This window comes from Propithecus coquereli, unplaced genomic scaffold, assembly GCF_000956105.1.
Source record: "Propithecus coquereli isolate 6110/MARCELLA unplaced genomic scaffold, Pcoq_1.0 Scaffold120, whole genome shotgun sequence".
NCBI classification, from domain to species: domain Eukaryota; kingdom Metazoa; phylum Chordata; class Mammalia; order Primates; family Indriidae; genus Propithecus; species Propithecus coquereli.
Genome location: NW_012136081.1, coordinates 6,814,255 through 6,831,035, shown reverse-complemented (window position 1 = coordinate 6,831,035; position 16,781 = coordinate 6,814,255). Strand labels below are relative to the sequence as shown.

The window sequence follows — 16,781 nt, the reverse complement described above, 5'->3', positions numbered from 1 at the left end:
CAAGAAGCTGGTAACAGTTATTAACCCCAGGGAGGGGAACTGAGATATTGGAGATAGGTATGGGTAGGAGACTTACTTTTCGGTACATACCTCTCTACCAGGTGCTTGTTAACTGGTGAAATTTTAATTAATTTTAGCCATACCAATAGTGTGCTAGAACTGGAAGAAGTGAAAACCTAGACCACACCCCTTCATCTGACATATGATGATCCAGGTGCAGAGAAGTTAGGTAACTGGCCCAAGGCTACACGGCCGGGATTTAAACCCACACCTGCTAACTCTGGAGCCCTAGCTCTTTAGCATGATGCCATAGAGCCTCTTGATCAGGGGCTCTTGTCAGCCAATTTCACTCAGTGTGACAGGAATGCTAAACTGAGTTGTTCCAAAGACCATGATTTGCCCGTCTGACCTTTCCCGTCACAATGAACTCCAAGGTCGCAGTTCTTTTCATAGATGAGATTTTGCTTGTATTATGCCAGTGTTGACATAAATGGGAATACTGGGCTTGGGGATTCTTTTATGACTTTCACTGTTAAAACAAAGTTTTAATCTCAGTCCCTTCGTAGTTTGGAGCACAATGTTCTGGAACCCTGTACTTCCAGATATAGACACCCGTATTTCTTCTTCCGCAGTAGTCAAGAGGTCTGGGTGAGTGGGGTGTCTGGGAGTGAGGGAGGAATCTGAAGGCACTTGGGCTGGTCAGAGCATAATGGGAGTATTCCCGGGAGCAATTAAAGACTGGCTGCTGAGCCTCCGGAGCAGGGCTGAATGGTGGGAAGCCTTCTGGGCCCGGAGCAGGTGGCGAACTCGCCGCTGTTGTTGCAGCCAGTAGAGCATCTCCACTTTGTCGTGCTTCATTTTATCCAGGTAGCGCCGCCCTTTGAAGGTCACTGGCTCTCCAAAAATTAACTCAATCTCTTTCAGGAGGGAAGCCAAAGAAGATTCCACTAGATTGAGCTTCCTGTGAAGATGGCTTCGGACGTGATTCTCTTCCAGGGGCTGACTCAGGCCCAAGTAAGTCTTTTGGAAGAAACGGTTGGGGTTGGAGGCTTGTCGCTCAAACCACTCCAGTCTCCCCAGCAACATCTCCCGCAGCTGAATGGGCTTCAGGGCCTGCTCCCAGGCACTCACCAACGAGGGCAGTTGTCTCAGACGGGCATTGGAGCTATACTTGATGGCCATGTCCAGCCGGTCCTTGTCAGGGACCTCAAGCATAGACCACAGACGTTCCAGACGCTTCTGTAAGCTCAGGATTTTGTGGGGTTCTCCCAGGAGATTGGTCTCCCAGGCTCCTAGCCTGTGCTCCAGCACCGTGTTCCAGTCCCACTCTCCTGGCACAAAGTCTGGCTCTTCACATTCTAGCAAGGGGGGAGGGTGCTGAATCTCTAGGGACTCTTTGACAGGGGCCACTATCTCCACAGGAACTTCTTCTTCATACATTTGGAAGATGACATGGAGGAAATCTGTCTCGTGATTGGTGAGGTACTTGAAGTAGTCATCCACAGATAAGGTGGTTTTCCACCAGTTTATCCATGAGGCCTTGTTTGACCGCCTCTCCCAGCCTTTGCTAGCTTGGGGTAATGTGACGGAGGGCACCCTCTCAGGGTTGGACTGTAAAGCATCTGCTCTCTGGGAGTAAAGACCAGCCAGCTCAGGGTTGATGATTCGAGACTGTTTTCCTTGACGTAGAAAGGCTGAGGACAGGAAGGCCGACCAGTCTTTATTTGCTGCATTCTCAACCAGGGGCCCCTGGTCAAAATGGAAGTGGTCAGTAGAGACACGGCTCATCAACTCCTTGTAGACCTCCCTGATATTACTGCCAATAAACTGATCAACATCCATTTCTTCGATGACTTTGGGGTCCAGTTCATCAGCCAGGTGGTTGTACAGGACTCCAGCCCCCTCAACATGGAAAGAATCCAAGAACTTTCTATCAGAGACTCGGACAGCAGCTGCCTGGACCACAACCTCATTTCTTAGCTTCAAAGTAATGGTCAATGGCTGTGGTTGAAGTGGGGGGGATTTGGGGGGTTGGAGGTCCCACTTTCCAGAGGCTTCTTCTTCCTGGAGGTTCTTCAACATCCTCTGCAGCTCCTCCATGCGATGCCCTGCCGCTGGGTGGTGGGTCACAACCCCCAGGAGAGGGGGCAGGCCTGAGTCCAGTGGTGGGTGTTGCGTCCGCTCTAGTTTCATGATCTTCATCAACTGCTTCAGATCCTCAGCCACAGTGTCCCCAGCCAGCTCTGGTTTGCTCTCTGCAACCAAGACCAGAGGGGTTAAGGGACGACGTGGGAGTGGAGGAAGGCCCAACTCATCTGCCAGCTTCCAGCCCTCACGCAGAGAGGGCATGGACTGGCCTCTCCGGAGCTGGGAGTTGAGAGGTGAAGTGGGGAAAAGGGAAGCCCCACTGGTGGGAGTCACAGAGAAGCTGGGCGGTGACACAATCTGTGATGCACTAATGTCGATTTCTCTCTTCTTTCCTATGGAGGGCAGCCAGCGGAGAGGCTTTCTCCTCTTCAGCTGAGGGATGGACTCCAATTCCTTCACTGGATCCAGTCTGGGCTCGCTGAGAAACTCTGGCGGGCGGCTGAGTTGAATGAGGTAGTTCAGGTTGAGGCTAGAGCATGGCACTTGGGCGAAGCCAGTGCTGTGAGGCCAGGGGATTGGGCACAGCTTGGAAACCCCAGTGGGGCAGACGGGACGCAGCTTATCCATGCCAGCGTGGGCCTGCTCTACCTTCAGCACGGCCAGGAAGTCGGCGAGCAGGCAACGGTAGACGTCGGGACTGGTGAGGAAAAGTGTGCAGTCCGTGGCGAGGCTGGCGGTCAACCGGGTAAGGGTGGCTGACTCAGTGAAGACCCGTGAGGGGGTCGACATGGTCACTAGCAGGTGCAGGTAGCGTAAGAAGAGCTGCTCGCTGCTGAGCAGCACGTAGGACTCCAGCCTCTGCCGCAGCCTCACGTTGTTCCTGTAGCTCAGACTAAGTTCGGTGGGAGGCTCCTGCCAGCTGCACTTTAGCTCGTCCAGGATGACCTGGATGAGACGGCGTCGGGCCTCGGTAGGCACCCGCGCTGCCAGCCCGCTGCCGGCCAGCACCTTGGACACCTGGCGGCACAGCGACGCCACCTTCAGCTTCGCGAGAGGGAAGGTCTGCAGAATCCGGCCCTCCTGGGGGCGGCGCTTCTGAGGCGCCGGGGGCGTCGCCCTGGGCGGAAAGAGCGACAGCGGACGCAGCAACCGCTGGTAAAACCGCTGGAGCTCAGACTCTGGCTTCTCCCGCTCCATGTTAGAGCTGGCTGCGGCCGCGGCCGCCGCCGAGGACGCCAAACGGTTACTAAGGCAACCAGAGTCCGGGCGGCCCGAGTGCGCCTGCGCGACCCCCACCCCCGTCGGGAGTAGGGCCTTGCGTGCGCACGCACCGGGAGGCGGGGCAAAGGTGGCTTCCAAGGCCCCGCCTCCCGGCGGCGCGGCACTAGTTGGGAGCTTCTGGACCCGAGGAGGTGGCGACCTTCGACCGGTGACTGTGTCCGCCATGGCTTCGGACTCAGGGGACCGTGGGACCCTCTGCACGGTGAGGGCGGAGGCCAGGCAGAGAGCCCCGGCCCCTGGGGTGATTGTTATCTCGGGGAGAGGGTAAGGAGCGGGCACCTGGAGCGGGGCCTGGGCCACGGGGTCAAACTGGGGTGCGAGGGTAACGGGGCCCCCGGCCTGAGTGTTGCGGGGTGATCCCGGAATGATCATGAGTGATAATGAAGAAGGAGATTGCAGAGGGGGGTCACATGGGGCGTGTCCCCAGGCCTTTCGGGTGGTCATAGGGAAGGTGGTGAAACAGGGTCACGCCAGACTCGTCCCCAGCTCTCATCGGCCGATCCCCGCCGCCCTTGCAGCTGGAGTTTGCCGTGCAGATGACCTGTCAGAGCTGCGTGGACGCGGTGCGCAAATCCCTGCAAGGGGTGGCAGGTAAGAGCCGTATAAACTTTTCTGCACAGTCCAGAGGCCTCTGGGAGGGACCAGGCAAATCTCTTAAGCCCACCCGACTCCCATTTTACAGGTGCTGAAACCCAGAGGGTGGAAGGAATGTTCTGAGTCACACACAGACCCAGAGGCGGAGCCTAGAGCTCTCAAGTATGCCCTGTCAGAGCCCTCTACTGGCTCTAACTACCTGTCCTGCTGTCCTGAACCTCAGGTGCCCTGGGGAGTGAAGAGCTAGGCTGAGTGTGGCCCCCTCTACAGAGCGAGTGCCCTGGAAAACAGGCAGTTCTTGCTTGGGAAACAGTGTGATCTTGACAAAGCAAACAGCAGTCCTGGCCCTGTACCATCCTAGATAGCTTCTGGTTCTTAAAAGGCCAGCTGGTCTGGAGATGACCGGGCATAATCAGAAAGATCTGAGAAAGCGAGCCACTGGCATGGTGCTGGAAACTGACTTGCTCTGGTTCTGTTAAATGTTCATCCAGTCATTTGGCAGGTATGGACCAGACCCTGGGGGCTTTGTAGGGAGAAGGCTCACAGGGGTATCAGGCACAGTCCCTGCACTCAGGCAAAAATGAGCATGCAAGCGCCGTCTGGGTGGCATTCAGAACACACGATGGAAGAGCAGTCCTGAGAGGGAATGAGATGAGGTGGGTTCTGAAACTGGGACAGTGGTAGCACTGGACTCTGTGTAGGGTGGCCATGTGCATAGTGGTTAGGGGTATGAGCTCTAGGGTCAGACTTGTTTGGGTCCAAATCCTCTTTGTGCCACTTAATGGCACTGACTTCATGCATGTTACTTTTTGTGACTTTGTTTTCTTCAGTGTTTAAATGGGGATGATAATAGAAGCTATCCTGGAGGATTGTCATGAAGAGTAAATTAGTTAATACGGGTAAAGCACCTTAGAAAAGTCTTTGGCATGTAATAAGAGCCCAGTAAATCTTGGGGGATTATGAGAGGAAGGGCTTACAGGTGGTGATCTGAGTGGAAGGAGACTTGAGGCGACAGAGCTCAAAGCTGGGCTTGCTTAGACCATGTGTTTTGGGTGGAGGTAAGGGTCTCATGGAGACTGAGCCATTCCACTGGGAGTTTTCTGACCAAAGCTTTCCCAGAATATGGGGCCCTCCACTTCCTGTAAAACATTCTTGCTGGGAGAGCAGATGGCTGGACTTTCTGTTGGACCCAGGGACATGTACAGTCCTCAGCAGGTCTCATGGGCACCAGCTAAGGACTTCTGGTGACTCTGTGTTTTCTGGTCTGGTTTGCTGGAATGAGCTTGACTTTCTGATGGGCTGGACAGGAAAGTTGTAGTTTCCCAGAATGCACAGAGACAGTTGCTCTCAGGAGGCTCCCGGGAGGCGTGGGGCCTTGGGAAAGAGGGCTTTGCTCTCCTCCCAGGGGGAAGTGGGAGAATCTTCCAGCCTGGGGCTGACCCCCTTGAATCCTTATCACTCATTGTGGAGTTCCCCATGGTCTTCTCTTTTCTCCCTCACTGGACTCTGAGCTAACCAAGGGCCGGCCTGGCCGCTCGTTGAGGTTCACCAGCTGAACTGAATTGGTGCTTAGCTGGTGAAGCAGCCTTCTTCTTGGTTCAGACTCAGGTCAAGAATGCAGGAGGTGCATAGTTATAAGGAGTTTCCCACTTGGGGCCCTCCCCAAGAGGGAGAAGAGAATCAGTTCTTAGGAGACCCTAGGGTCTAGGAACCCCCCTATGCTGAGGCCAGTCCATCAGGAAGTCTCATCTACTGTGTGTCCACAGCATACTCAGGCCTCCACACTAATCCAAGCGACCTCTCCCTGGCCCATATAAGAACCTTGTCTGTGGGCTCCAGAGGGGGTGTTGCCTCTGTTCCACCCTCCAATAGTTCTTCCATGTAGAAGCCAGAGTGATTTTTAACATCATACCTCAGATGCTGTGGTGTGTTACATGAGACTGTCCCTGAGCATGTGTGAGAATCACCCTGCAGGCTTGTGTACACAGGGCTGACTTCAGGGCTTTCAAGGGCAATGGGGACTCCATAGGCTCTTTTTTGATACACTGACTGTTGAACTTGACCCTTGTGAACGACGCAGAGCTCCTGCCCTCGCAAAGCTGGCAGCCTAGTGAGTAAACAGGCTTATAATCAGTGCAGTGTGAGTTACTCGTGGGAAGTGGGAGCTACTACAGGAAAACAAGGGGTGTGGTCCTTACCCAGCTGGGGGCTACGGCCACTGTCCTAGGGTGAGCAGAATGTCTGGGTTAAGTGCTTGGGCTCTGAAGCTTGGCAGCCTGGAATGTATTCCAGTTCCACAACTTATTACAACATGACTTTGAGCAAGTTCCTTAAATCTCAGTTTTCTCATCTGTAAAATAGGGGTAAGAGTCCCTAACTCACAGGGTTACTGTGAGTATCACATGAGTTAATACAGGTAAAACACATAAAAACAATGTGTGCCCAGTAAATCTTAGCTCCCGTGATGGTCATAGTGCCCTCCCCTTTTTTAAATGTGTGTAATAGCTTTATTGAGATACAATTCACATACCATAACATTCACCTGTTTAGAGTATACAATTCGGTTGTTACATACCATAACATTCATCCATTTAAAATATACAATTCAATTGTTTTTAGTATATTCACAGGGTTATGCAACCGTCTCTCCACTGTCAATTTTACGTTTTCATCATTTCATAAAGAAATTCTGTAGCCATTAGCTTTCACCCTCCTATTTTCTTACCTCTACTCCCTAATCTATTTTCTGTCTCTGTAGATTTACCTATTCTGGACATTTCATATAAATGGTACTGTATAATGTATGCGGTCTTTTGTGACTGGCTTTCACGTAGCATGACATTTCAAGGTCCAAGATCCACATTGCAGCGTGTATCAGTGCTACATTCCTTTTCATTGCTGAGTAGTATTCCATTGTATGGATGCCACGTTTTGTTTATCCATCCATCAGTTCTTGGGCATTTGGGCTGTTTTCACCTTTTGCCTATCGTGAATAATGCTTCTGGTTTTTTTCTGTATTGTGTATAGATGGGGGTCTCACTATGTTGCCCAGGCTAGTCTCGAACTCCTGGCCTCAAGCGATTCTCCTACCTCAGCCTCCCAAAGTGTTGGGATTACAGGCATGAGCCACCTTGCCTGGCCTGGATAGCCCACATTTATAAAAACATTTTTCAAAGAATTATCTATGTTTCGAAAGTTATAAACTGTGCCTGGCATGTAGCTAGCACTCATAAAAGTCTTGGGGGCATGGGAGCATTATCCTCACTTGATATGTACAGAAACAGACGTGGAGAGCTTAAGAGGCTTCCTCGAGGTGACACAACTAGAAGGCAGCTTCCGTGCACGCCTCCGGCCACAGGAAAATTGGTGGAAATGGGGATGGGCTATCGCCATGTGATTCTCTCTTCCCTGCTGCCAGCACAAGGTGACAGCCCTCTGCTGCCCTCTGCCCTCTCTCCTCCCAGGTGTCCAGGGTGTGGAGGTGCACTTGGAGAACCAGATGGTCCTGGTGCAGACCACTCTGCCCAGCCAGGAGGTGCAGGCCCTCCTGGAAGGCACGGGGCGCCAGGCAGTACTCAAGGGGATGGGCAGCGACCAATCGCGTAAGTGACTGCTATGGCCTTGGCTTCCGCCTCTCTGGGAGGGAGGTGGCCCACAAATGGTACGAATCTAACCATAGGATTCTTGGGCCCTGGGTTGGAGTGGCTTTAGGGAAGACATAAAAGTTTTGTGAGACTCTTTCCGTGCCCTTTCTGAGCTAATGAAGGGGCTGGGGGAGGTGGCGAGCCAGCCTGAGTGTCTAATACCTTGCAGATAATTTGGGGGCAGCAGTGGCCATTCTAGGGGGGCCTGGCACCGTGCAGGGCGTAGTGCGCTTCCTACAGCTGACCCCTGAGCGCTGTCTTATCGAGGGGACCATTGATGGCCTGGAGCCTGGGCTACACGGGCTGCACGTCCATCAGTACGGGGACCTCACGCAGAACTGCAACAGGTACGTTGTCTGAAATGTCCTTGGTAGCATCCTGAGCCTCACATTTTCACACTTGGTCCTCACAAGTACTGTGTGAGGCGCACACAGGCCCAATCTGCAGATGGGGAAACAGGCTCAGAGAGGTAAAATGACTTGCCAAAGGCCCTGGAGCAGGTAAAAGGTAGAGTTGGGATCTGAATCAAGATCTGACCTCGAAGCTCCGGCCCGTAACACCTCACTGCCTCTGACACAGAAGGGGACTCCTGGACACAGGAGAAGAAGAGTCCCCATGTCATGATATTTGTCGTGGTATAACTAGCTGCTTACTCATTTGCGTTTCCCCTGGACTGGAAGCTTATTGAGGAAAGGACCCATGTCCAGTTCTTTCCAATGTCTCAACCCAAAGCCCAGCACAGAGTAGGCCTGTGTGTTGAATGAATGAATGAAACACATGTAGATAAGAGGGTGGACCTCCTGGCCTGTAAGCCACTTTGCTGCCCACCTGCTACCTTTCCTTCTTAGCTGTGGGGACCACTTTAACCCTGACGGAGCATCTCATGGTGGCCCCCAGGACTCTGACCGGGTAAGTGGTGTTCTGGGCTCGCGCTTGGGCTGGGAGAGAACCCAGGGTCCCAGAGGCAGTGCCGGCAGCTCTCGAGGCCTTACGGTGTGATTCCTTTTTGGTGGGGTCTTGTCCCCTCACTTTGTTTTGTTTAGTTTGGAAACGTTTATTGACATTTCCTATGGTCAAGGGCCAGGGGATCCAGTACAACACAGCACAGCGTAGCGGGGGAGATCACTGAATCCCGTGCCGTGGGGAGGACCCGGGAGTGCAGAATGAGCAGCTGCTCCAGCCTGAGGGGCAGCGGGAGAAAGCTTGCTGGAGAAGGCAAAGGTGTGGAATTGAAGGTTTTACCAAACTGAAAAGGCTGTCCGTCACACTGCCTCTCGCGCCTGGTCCTGGACTTTCATTTTTCACCGGAGATTGTTTTCCTATCTTCAGGGAATCACTTGCTGCCTTAATGGGTTTTTTGCCTCATCTCAGTACTGTTAATACTTGTGCTGTTAGTTACTCTATCATTTGATTTAATGGACTCATTTTGTTTCCTTAGGTAAATTTAGTTTTTTTTTTTTTAATTTTTACATCCATTATGGAAGGTTTCCAACATATTGCAAAATAGAGGAACTAGTGTCATGAACTCCCATGTTCCTATCACCCAACTTTAAATCATGGGCCAATCATGTTTCATCTATACCCCTGGCCCTTCTCCATTGTTATTTTGAAGCAAATGAAGACATTATTTTATGTAATTAAGATAAATTTATTTTTAAAAGGAAACTTGATATCAGCAAAGTGAATGAAAAGCCAGTACTTCTAGCCATAAGAGGAAGATCATTATAAAAATAAATCAATGAAAGCCCAAAAATGTTATTAAAGTCCTGCCAGAGACTGGCCTGCAAGGTTTCGGGATGTTGCCTGCTTCGTCAGACGAGATCGGGCGGGTCGGGGTGGCGTGGCCGAGCCCGAGCCCGCTCTATCTTTGTCAGAGTGGAGATTAGCAAATGTTAGAGAGGCGTTCAAGGCCTGTTCACACTGAGCTGAGGCTTTCTCCTTGCTGTCTTCTGAGCGGCTGGGAGGCGAACAGAGGGTCGCCCTTCCTCTCTGTGACTTGATGTTTTTTAGTGCCCTGCCACACACCTGGTGTCCTCTCCTCCGTCGGGCGGCATGTGTTCCCTCTGCACCTGGAGATACAGCCCCAGGGCAGGTTCTGGCTCCTGATCCTGGGAAACTGCTGACTTCTCTTTAGGTCCTCCCAGAACTCAGGATTTTGTTTTTATTTTCTATCTCAAAAATTTGCAGCCTTCCTCCACAAAACAAATGAAATCGTGGTAGGTGTTTCTTAATTCATGTAACTGATTTTTTGGACTTTGGATAGCAGTCACATTTCTAATGGTCAGAAGTTTTTATTGCCCACCCTGGGAAGTAGGGAAGGTGTTTCTATCGAGTCCTTCGCACAGGGCCGTGCTTGTGCTCAGTGTGTTAGTAGTGATCTATTGCTGAGAACCAAATATGCCAAAATTAGCGATCTGAAACAACAAACATGTATTATCTGTTTCTCTGGGGCAGGAACCTGGTTGCAGATTAGCCGGGTGCCTGCGGCTCAGAGTCTCTCCCAGGGCTGCAGTCTTCTCAGGGCTGGACATGGGGAGGATCTGCTTCCAAGCTTGCTCATGTTGCTGTTGGCAGCCTCAGGTCCTCCCTGGCTGTTGGCCAGGGACATCAGTCCTTTGCCACGTGGGCCTCCCCCTTGGGCAGCTCACTACATGAGCTGGCTTCTCTCAGAGCAAGTGCCTGAGAGAGCGAGAGGGTATCCCAGACTGAAGCCACATTCTTTTTGTAATCGAATCTTGGAAGTGACACTAGGTCCAGCCCACACTCCAGGGGGGTAAGTCACGCCAGCACATGAATAAGAGAGGTGTATCACAGAGGCTGTTTGCCTCATTGAGCCTTGAAAGATGCTTGGCAGGAACTGGCCGGTGGAGAGGGCAAGAGTGGGAATGGCAGGCCCAGCTGAGGGAACTTCCTAGGCAAAACCCTGGGGCGTGAAATGGCAAGGAGCGTTTGTGAAGGGGAAGAGACTGCCTGTGACCTGTGGCTTCACTCCATGCCTCACCTGGGGGAGGCACCTGTGTCACACCTGAGCCCTTGATATCGATGAGGAGGGACTGAACAAGAGCTGAGCGTCCAAGGCCGCCATGACGACTGGCAAGTTCTTTTGAGTTTCAGCATCTGGTTTTCCCAGATGGAAAAGAATTTAATGTGGGAATTGATCTCCAAGGCTGGTTGTCCCTTGCATGTCTCCTAAGCTTCCTTCCCTTCTCTCCCCTTCTCCCTCCAATCCTTCCTCTTCATGTGCTGTACTAGAGGGATTGCTTCGAAGCTTGGAGTAACCAGGCCACGCCCAGCCTGAAGCCCTTCTTGGCACCCTAGTGCCCGAGAGTACAGGCTGGGCCCAGCTTCTTGGTGTGACATTCAAGGCCTCCCCTGGCCCAGTTGGACTTGCCTGTGTGCTGGGGGCAGGGACCGGAAAGGCTGCCTCTCCCTGACCCCATTCTGGGTCATGCCACACTGCCTAGGCTGCTCCTTTAGCTCAGCCCCCAGTCACTCCTCAAGGCTGTTTCTACCATTAAAGTCCCCAACACAGGGCGTAACAAAAAGTGCCAGGTGCAAGCAGCAGATGTCCCTCTGGAAAACAAGATAAAGCAGAACCGGTGCTGCCTGCTGCTTGTCAGCCCCGTCGCACGGTGAAACGCCTTGTTGTTGAGCAGCGAGGTCACGGGGACCAGTTCACGCTGGCATGGGCACTTGTGTCTGCCCAGAGTGTCAGGTTGGGAACAATTTAATTGCACAGATGTGGGTTTCTGTGGCTCCCCAGTAAGGTCCTGTCACCCTCACATACACCAACTGTTGTACTCAGCCTGTGTTTCATCATCACTAGTCTGTTCCATATATGGCTCCCACCATGTCACATGTCCCTTGAGAGTGGTGACCATACATATTCCCCACCATGCCTACAGAATGTGTCTGACATTTTTCATTACCTTCAAGGGAGAAGGTGGGCAGAGCCAGCTTCTGGGGGCAAGATAGGCCCTTTGCCCCCTTATATTTCTCTCTGTTCCTGGAGGCTGGGGGTCGGGAGCTGACGCTGGCTGGCTGCGATGGGCGGGGAAGCCAGGCCTGGCCGACATAAGCCTATGGGAATTAAAGACATCCAAGGGCTCTCAGAGGCAGCAGGAGGCTGGAGAACCACGCTAACTGGCGGCTGGGAAGCAAGCGGGCAGCAGCCTCAGAGGAGAAGCAGTGTGCTCCGATGGGGACGACTGCACAGGAAGGGGGCACTTCTGCTGGTTCTTCTCAGCACAGTGTCATTCGGCCCAGGATTTCAGTTTCAGGGAGGGAGTGTCCTGTTGCCTTCCTTGAGTCCTGGACTGCCTACCAGACTGTATCCACAGCAGGAAATTGGTACTTTTGGGAAGTGGGAAGAGGCATCAGATACTGGAAAGTCAGAAGATCGCAGCTTTGCCCCGTGTGACCCATCTCCCTCAACCCCTAACCCCGCACCGGGTCTCATTCCAGCACCGTGGAGACTTGGGCAATGTCCACGCTGATGCTGACGGCCGTGCCATCTTCAGGATAGAAGATGAGCAGCTGAAGGTAAAGTGGAAAAGAAGGTGGGAACCCTTCCTAATGGGGTCCACGGTCTGAGGCTGTTGTCTCCCCTGAAAGGTGTGGGACGTGATTGGCCGCAGCCTGGTTATCGACGAGGGAGAAGATGACCTGGGCCGAGGCGGCCATCCCTTATCCAAGATCACGGGGAATTCTGGGGAGAGGTGAGTGGCGCAGACCCTGGTAGCTGTGCACTGCCTGTGGTGCACACGGAACGCCAGGCGGGCCCAAACAGGGACCTACTCTTGACCACACGTTCTTCTGCAGGTTGGCCTGTGGCATCATTGCACGCTCTGCCGGCCTTTTCCAGAACCCCAAGCAGATCTGCTCCTGTGACGGCCTCACCATCTGGGAGGAGCGAGGCCGGCCCATCGCCGGCGAGGGCCGAAAGCAGTCAGCCCAACCCCCTGCCCACCTTTGAGCATGGCCTCCCCTCTGTTATTGTCCTAGCCAAATACTTTCCACTTCCAGAGGGGGCAGTGGGGACCTTGCTTGCCTGGTCCTTGGAGAACTAGGTTCAGGATATGTAGGGGTTGCTGTGATGTTCCCTTAGCAAATTAAAGTTTATTTTCATATGGAACTTTGTGTTGTGTGTGTGTCTTGGTGTCCCTCAATGGGCTTGGTGAACATAGTCTCTCTGCCTCTGCCCTCTACATGCAGGGCCACCTCTTCGTTTGGAGCCAAACCTGTATTCAAATCCACACACACATGGAGGGCCCCCTCTTCCTCCTTGGGGTCACAGTAAGGGCCCCAGCAGTGAAGTTTCTGTTTGTGGCCTGCTCCCCTCCTCTCACTACGGGTGATTGCAACCAAAATGGAAACCTGACCCAGGATGGGCCATGCTTTCCCTGAGGAGCCAGGACAGACCCAGCATTAGTTTCTTCCCGTGGTTGGACTCGTAACATGAGAATATGGGAACTTTAGGTGGCCCTCTTCTCCCTGCCTTGTTGACTGAGTATCGGGGAAAGCCCGTCTGCCGAGGGGGAGGAATGAGGCAGATGCATAGGAAGAGCCCGTGAGTCCCTGGGGAATCCCAGTCGCTCTGGAGTCCCCCTTCAGACCTTTCCTGAGGCCAGCTGTCTCCTGTCCTGGGAATCAAGGGACACTCTTGTGTCTTCTCAGCGCCTCTCCCCCTTTTTAAAAAGTTAACCAGGCTTGAGTTGCTTTCTCTTACTCACATGTAAAAGACAATTAACTTCATAAGTAAAGTGCTTAGCCCAGAGGCTGGCACACAGTAAGTTAAGGGAGCAGCGGCTGATTCTGAGGCCATGTGGGGCCCTCGGAGGCAGCCCCAGTGACGCTCCCCTCTTCTATGGATGGGTGGCTGCTACCCAAGAGATAGTTCATAGGGCCTTGGATTCAGGGCCTCTACTACTCTCTTCTGTCCCCCTAGCCCCACCTCCACTGGACGGCTTGCCCATCCTTAACAAAGCTGCTTTTATGACAGGTGAGCTGTTGGACTACAAACTTTGCCCCTGTGCTGCCTGCTTGGAACCAGGTGGGTGGTTTTACAGTTAGTTGGCCTTGGCTTCGAGGCCCCTGGCTCTGCTCGCATCCCCAGGCCCTGCCTTTCCCCCGCCAAGGCTGCTGGCTCCACCGCTAGCCCCAACTCTTGGAGCCTGCTCTTTCTTGCCACACCTATGCTGGTTGTTTTCCAGCTCCCCTTGTTTCCCAGGAGCCAAATCCTTTTTTTTATTATTTTCATCATTATTATTTTTTCAGACAGTCTTGCTCTGTCACCGGGCTAGAGTGCAGTGGCGTCATCATAGTGGCTGCCTCACTGCAGCCTCAAATTCCTGGGGTCAAGCTATCCTCCTGCCTCAGCCTCCCAAGTAGCTGGGACTACAGGCATGATGCCCAGCTAATTTTTCTATTTTTTGTAGAGATGGGGTCTCCTTCTTGCTCAGGCTGGTCTCGAACTCCTGGCCTCAAGCAATCCTCCCACCTTTGCCTGCCAAATTGCTGGGATTACAGGCGTGAGCCCCTGCACTGGCCCCAAATCCTTTTAAGCCCGGGGCCTTAAGCTGTCTTTCTCCACTTCAAGTCATTGCAGAAACTCCTCCTGGATTCTGCCCACGGCCAACCCTTGACATCCTCTCACCTCCATTCTTGAACTGTACCTGGGCTAAACTCCTAGCTGTGTGGTTTTTCAAACTTTATTTGTAAATGACAGAACATTATTCAAACATAGCCCCATCTGCAAAGAAGAAATGGAACTGTAGGCAAAGATGTTTAGCCATGTCCAAGGGCTTCCCCAAAGCCTTGGAGTTCCAGGGAGTATAGGAAGCACTCTGTCACCCACTGCACTCCAGCTTGGGTGACAGAGTGAGATCCTATCTCTATAAAAAAAAAAAAGAAAAAAAAAGTATTTCAAAAACAGCCTGGAATTTAATAGTACTATTCAGTAGGCATTATAGAGGTATTTGCTAATATTAAAATTTCCTTTTTAAATAAGTTTAAAAGTTAATCAATTTAAAGAAAAGTATTTGTTAAGTAACTACACATGGTTTGTAGATGTGGCAAAAGTTGAGAGGTAGCACAAAAATGCCTGAATTTAGCAAAGATTTTCAGCTAATTAAAAACATTTTTTTTGTAGAGATAGGTTGCCCAGCTGGTCTTGAAATCCTAGCCTCAAGAAATCCTCCCAACTCAGCCTCCTAAATCCCTGGGACTACAGGTGTGAACTACTGCACCCACCCTGAAATTATTTTAGACTAACAAAAAGTTGCAATATGGCCCAGCGCGGTGGCTCACACCTGTAATCCCAGCACTCTGGGAGGCCGCCGAGGCGGGAGGATCGCTTGAGCTCAGGAGTTTGAGACCAGCTCTGAGCAAGAGCTAGACCCCATCTCCACTAAAAATAGAAAAAAAATTATCCAGTCAACTAAAAACAGAAATAAAAAATTAGCTGGGTGTGGTGGCTCATGCCTGTAGTCCCAGCTACTTGGGAGGCTGAGACAGGAGGAGCACTAGAGCCCAGGAGTTTGAGTTTGCTGTGAGCTAGGCTGACGCCACGCCACTCTAGCCCGTGCAACAAAGCAAGACTCTGTCTCAAAAAAAAAAAAAGTTGCAATATGGATGAACCTTGGAAACATTATGCTAAGTGAAAGATGCTAGACACAAGAAGCCACATATTGTATGATTCCATTTATATTAAATGTCTCGAATAGGAAAATCCATACAGACAGAAACATTAGTGATAATCAGGGGCTGGGGGAAGGAGGAATGGGGAGTTAATGTTAATGGATACAAGGTTTCTTTTGGGGGGTGATTAAAACGTTCTGGAATTAGCTGGGCACCGTGGTTCACACCTGTAAGCATTTTGGGATGCCAAGGCAGGAGGATCGCTTGAGGAGAGGAGTTTGAGACCAGCCTGAGCAACATATCAAGAACCCTGTCTCTACAAAAAAATAATTAGCCAGGTATGGTGGGGCACGTCTGTAGTCCCAGCTACTAGGGACCCTGAGGCAGGAAGATAACTTGAGCCCAGAAGTTTGAGTGAGCTATGATGACTCCACTGCACTCTAGCCCAAGAGACAGAGCAAGACCCTGTCTCAAAAAAAAAAAAAATTATATCTATTTTAAAATTTTACATAGAAAAATAATAGTGGACTTCACTGTATTCTTCACCAAGCTCCCTCCAAATCCAATTTATATAAATGTAGTGCAATGATCAAAACCAGTAAATTAAGATTAAGATAATACTACAAATTGCAGACTTTATTCAAATTTTATCGGTTTTTCCACAAATGATCTTTTTCTTCTTTGGGATCCAATCCCAAATCGAACATTGCTTTTAGTTGTTGTGTCTCCCTAGTCTCTAGTCTGTGACAGTTCTTTCATCTTTCCTTATTCATTTATTTTTAAAATCCTCACTTGCTCTGTTGGCCACGATCTTAAAGACATTGTAAGAACAAATCTTTTTCTGGCTCTGAAGAGTTTTTTTCCCAAAGGAACATCTTTACATAATGGATGAACTTCTCATTAATGTTATCAAAGCTGTATTTATGTTCTGTGTACGGGCATGTTTAATAATCATTCTTACTCATGCACATATACAGGGCTTTGGGTCCAGATGCCAGCTCTACTACTTCCTAACCATTTGAACTTGAGCAATGTCTTTTTGCCTCAGTCTCCTCTATGAAACGGAGTTACTAATACATTTATCTTAAAGGCCTATTGTGATAATTAAGTTAAGATTGCCCATGTTGTCTGGTGCAGTGCTGTGTGCCTGTGGTCCCAGATACTCAAAAGGCTAAGGAGGGAAGATCCCTTGAGGCCTAGAATTTGAGGCTGTAGCGCCCTATGATCATTATCTATGAAAAGCCACTGTATTCCAGCCTGGGCAACATAGGGAGACAATAAATCAATCAATCAATCAACGGCTGGGTGTGCTGGCTCACAAATCCCAGCACTTTGGGAGTCCCAGATGATGGAGGATCACTTGAAGCCAGGAGTTGGAGGCCAGGCTAGGCAGCATATTGAGTTACTGTCTCTACAGAAAAATTAGCTGGACATCTTGGCATGCAGCTCTAGTCCCAGCTACTTGGGAGGTTAAGGCAGGAGGATTGCATAAGCCCAGGAATTTGAGGTTACAGTGAGCTATGATCATACCCCTGC

At 51.2% G+C, this 16,781-nt stretch overlaps 2 protein-coding genes across 2 annotated transcripts; one reads left to right on the top strand and one right to left on the bottom strand.

Moving 5' to 3' along the window:
* Positions 1-455: 455 nt before the first annotated feature.
* Positions 456-3,347, bottom strand: CCDC87 (coiled-coil domain containing 87). The gene has a single exon (XM_012665342.1). The coding sequence runs from the start codon at positions 3,283-3,285 to the stop codon at positions 700-702; it is 2,586 nt and encodes an 861-aa protein (XP_012520796.1). The 5' UTR covers positions 3,286-3,347; the 3' UTR covers positions 456-699.
* A 121-nt stretch (positions 3,348-3,468) lies between these two features.
* CCS (copper chaperone for superoxide dismutase) lies at positions 3,469-12,739 on the top strand. The gene is made up of 8 exons (XM_012665657.1): positions 3,469-3,571; positions 3,888-3,960; positions 7,428-7,565; positions 7,777-7,954; positions 8,456-8,516; positions 12,072-12,149; positions 12,222-12,325; positions 12,429-12,739. Exons 1-8 carry the CDS (start codon positions 3,533-3,535, stop codon positions 12,580-12,582), a joined length of 825 nt encoding a protein of 274 aa, XP_012521111.1. The 5' UTR covers positions 3,469-3,532; the 3' UTR covers positions 12,583-12,739.
* Positions 12,740-16,781: the final 4,042 nt, after the last annotated feature.

Coding starts and splice junctions, on each gene's coding strand:
- CCDC87 (XM_012665342.1), bottom strand. CDS start 3,285: ATGGAGCGGGAGAAGCCAGAGTCTGAGCTCCAGCGGTTTTACCAGCGG.
- CCS (XM_012665657.1), top strand. CDS start 3,533: ATGGCTTCGGACTCAGGGGACCGTGGGACCCTCTGCACG. Junction 3,572..3,887: donor ACCGTGGGACCCTCTGCACG/GTGAGGGCGGAG, acceptor CCGCCCTTGCAG/CTGGAGTTTGCCGTGCAGAT. Junction 8,517..12,071: donor GCCCCCAGGACTCTGACCGG/GTAAGTGGTGTT, acceptor GTCTCATTCCAG/CACCGTGGAGACTTGGGCAA.